Source organism: Propithecus coquereli, unplaced genomic scaffold (assembly GCF_000956105.1).
Source record: "Propithecus coquereli isolate 6110/MARCELLA unplaced genomic scaffold, Pcoq_1.0 Scaffold221, whole genome shotgun sequence".
In the NCBI taxonomy this organism is placed as follows: domain Eukaryota; kingdom Metazoa; phylum Chordata; class Mammalia; order Primates; family Indriidae; genus Propithecus; species Propithecus coquereli.
In genome coordinates, this window is record NW_012147301.1 from 2,095,131 (window position 1) to 2,098,083 (window position 2,953).

At 34.7% G+C, this 2,953-nt stretch overlaps 1 protein-coding gene across 1 annotated transcript in view; it reads left to right on the forward strand.

Annotated features, from left to right (window-relative positions):
- DPP8 (dipeptidyl-peptidase 8) overlaps positions 1–2,953 on the forward strand; it is a 59,300-nt gene that overhangs the window by 6,721 nt on the left and 49,626 nt on the right. Inside the window, exon 3 of the mRNA XM_012644821.1 lies at positions 2,315–2,427. Within this exon, the coding sequence (XP_012500275.1) occupies positions 2,315–2,427 (113 nt within the window). The remainder of the gene's footprint in view (positions 1–2,314; positions 2,428–2,953) is intronic.

Below are 2,953 nucleotides of genomic sequence, written 5' to 3' on the forward strand. Positions count from 1 at the left end.
TTATTGATAAATTGAGGAGAAAGTTGACACTTTTAAGATGTTGAGCTTTTCAAGAAAATTGTATGCCTTTTTATTTGTTCAAGTCTTCTGTATCCATCCAAATTTTAAAGTTTTTGTCCATGTAAGTCTATTTTTAAAATTTTAATATACTTTAGACTTTTTCCTGAGAGCCTAACTGGAAGAAATCTTTTCTTTTATAGGAAATTGTACATTTTTGAGAACCCTCATTCCAAATGTAGCATGCTTAGAAAAGGTCCTATTATTTAGTAACAAGCATTTTGTTACATTAGCATTTTACTTTTTCACATATAAGTTTTGCCTTGTGTTCTTTATCACATTATCCTAGAGAGAAATAAGACTCATTGATACTGTTTTCTGAAGGCATTAGCCCAAATAGACTGCTGGAGCTCTGATTATCAATAAACATCATTAGGTAAAAATGGGAAAAGCCCCTACTGGTGTGTCTAGACATAGAATGCATTGGGAAAAATTTATTGGCCAAGGAAGACATTATGGAAGTAGGAGCATATAGAGAGGGGCAAGTGAGGTGATTGTGGAGAAATGGCTCTCATTTGAGAATAGAAGAAAAATAGGTTTTTTTAGTATTTGAGGGCTGAAGGCTCTTAGGATAATGCTTAAGGAGGATATGATCACATTTTGTAAAATTATGAATGGTATGGATAGATGACCTCAGTCTTAACAGGCTGGGTGTAGTGGCTCACACCTGTTATCCCAGCACTTTGGGAGACCAAGACAGGAGGATCACTTGAGGCCAGGAATTCGAGACCAGCCTCATCAACATAGTTGATCAACCCATCTCTACAAAAAAATTTAAAAATAGGCAACTGTGGTAGTCGATGCCTGTAGTCCCAGCAACTTGGAAGACTGAGGCAGGAGGATCGGTGAGTCCAGGAGTTCTAGACAGCAATGAGCTATGATGACACCATTGCACTTCAGCCTGGGCAGCAGAGTGAGACCCTGTCTCAAGAAAAAAAAAAAAAGAATTCTGTCACAGGCTGGGTGCATTGGCTCATGCCTGTAATCCTAGCACTGGGAGGCAAGACAGGAGGGATCACTTGAGCCCAGGAGTTCCAAGGTTATCGTAAGCTATGATCAGGCCACTGCACCCCAGACTGGGTAACAGAACAAGACTCCGTTTCTCAAAAAAAAAAAAAAGAAAGAAAATTCCATAACAAAACAACTTTGGAATATACAAAGTAGATTTTAGACAAAATCAAGTGCTGAAGTAAATGTCAGCTGATGTCTAACTTTTTACTCCAAAGGTAACAAACTGAAAAAGGTTTAGAAAAATAAGGGGAATAAAGTAAGATAGTGATATTTGGGGGCTCATCCTCAGCCTTTGCAAGCGTTAGCATGGAAGTTACCATGCCTTTCCACAAACTACCTTCTGCTGCCATTATCAGAAACAGGCTGATGATCTGTTTCACCTAAGAGAAAATTTCTTATTCTTTCTGTGTGATTTATTTTCTCTTTCCTTCACTCTCCCCCAGCTTATTGGAAGTGATACTTTTTTAGCACCTCTTAGAGTAGAAGGGCTTTGTTTTACTTTGTTCAAATTTCCTGTGGTTTAATTCTTTGTAACCATAATGTCTGTCACTCCTCTTATGTGTAGTTCATTCTATACTGCTGTGATCTTCCCATTCAGTTACTGCATGATTTTACAGAGTGGATTTGGCTTCTACTTAGTTAGACCTTGTTTTCCTTTGTCCTTCCCCAATAAAGGACAAAGAGATTTTTAGCAAATCCGATGTCAGAGTCTGTTGTTTTAATATAAGTATACTTTTATTTGAAACTCCAAAGGCCTTATTAATGATTATGGTTAAATAACTTTTATAATGAAGAAAAACTAGAATGCAGTTAGACCTATATGTGTTTCTAAATACTTATAATGTTTCAGAAAAAGAAGAAACAGTAATTTGAAGTTGTCACATTGGAATCTTAGGAGTCTTGCCAATTTGTAAAGGACTAATAATTTTCAAAAAATTATAAAAATGATGCCTGTCTTCACTTTTCTTGCATTATCTTACATACTTTTATGTGTTTGCTTTGAGAGGGACTAAGATCTGAATATCAAAATGAAACCTGAGTATTTTTCTATAACGCCTTAGTTTTATTGAAGAAAAATTTCTATAGCATATGGCATGTGCATATCCTACTTGTTAACATTCATCATAGATCCCAGAGTGTAAAATATTGCAATGTATAGAAAGCATTTTGTAGTTAGTACTATGATTATATTAAGAATGCTGTGTGAAAAACATTATAATAATAAATGATTGTTTTTTTCGTGTAGCCATGTCTGGTGAGAACAGAGAAAATACACTGTTTTATTCTGAAATTCCCAAAACCATCAACAGAGCAGCAGTCTTAATGCTCTCTTGGAAGCCTCTTCTGGATCTTTTTCAGGTAGGATTAAGTTGTTATTCCTGTGATTTGGTGTGTTTTCAGATGCTATGTTTATTTAGAAGTAGAAATTCCGTTGAGATTTTATATTTGGAGTAGATGTGAATCTGAAGGAATTAAAACATTTTTATGTTTTTCAATATGTGACCCTTAAATTTTATTTAATTTTCAGTATCTGAAACTGAGGAATATTACAATTCCATTTTTTTAAACTGCTTTTTCCTGCTATAACTGCCTTTCCTTTCATAAATTTTCTAGTTATGTATCCTCACATTTTCTGGAGTCGTTCACATAAAAGACCTAACATATATTTCCAGAAAGGTTTTTATTTAAATCTTTAAATTGAAAGTGCAGTTCTAAAGCTTTGTAACAGCACTAAAATGAAGGAACTAAGTTCAGTTTTTGCTTCTAAATAGTATAATTCAGTTTTTATAAAATCAAAGCTTGGGGTCCCCCCCAATATTTTATCTTTAGACAAAAAAGATATCATCCCAAGGACAAGATGATCGTTTGGGTACAATTTTTTGCC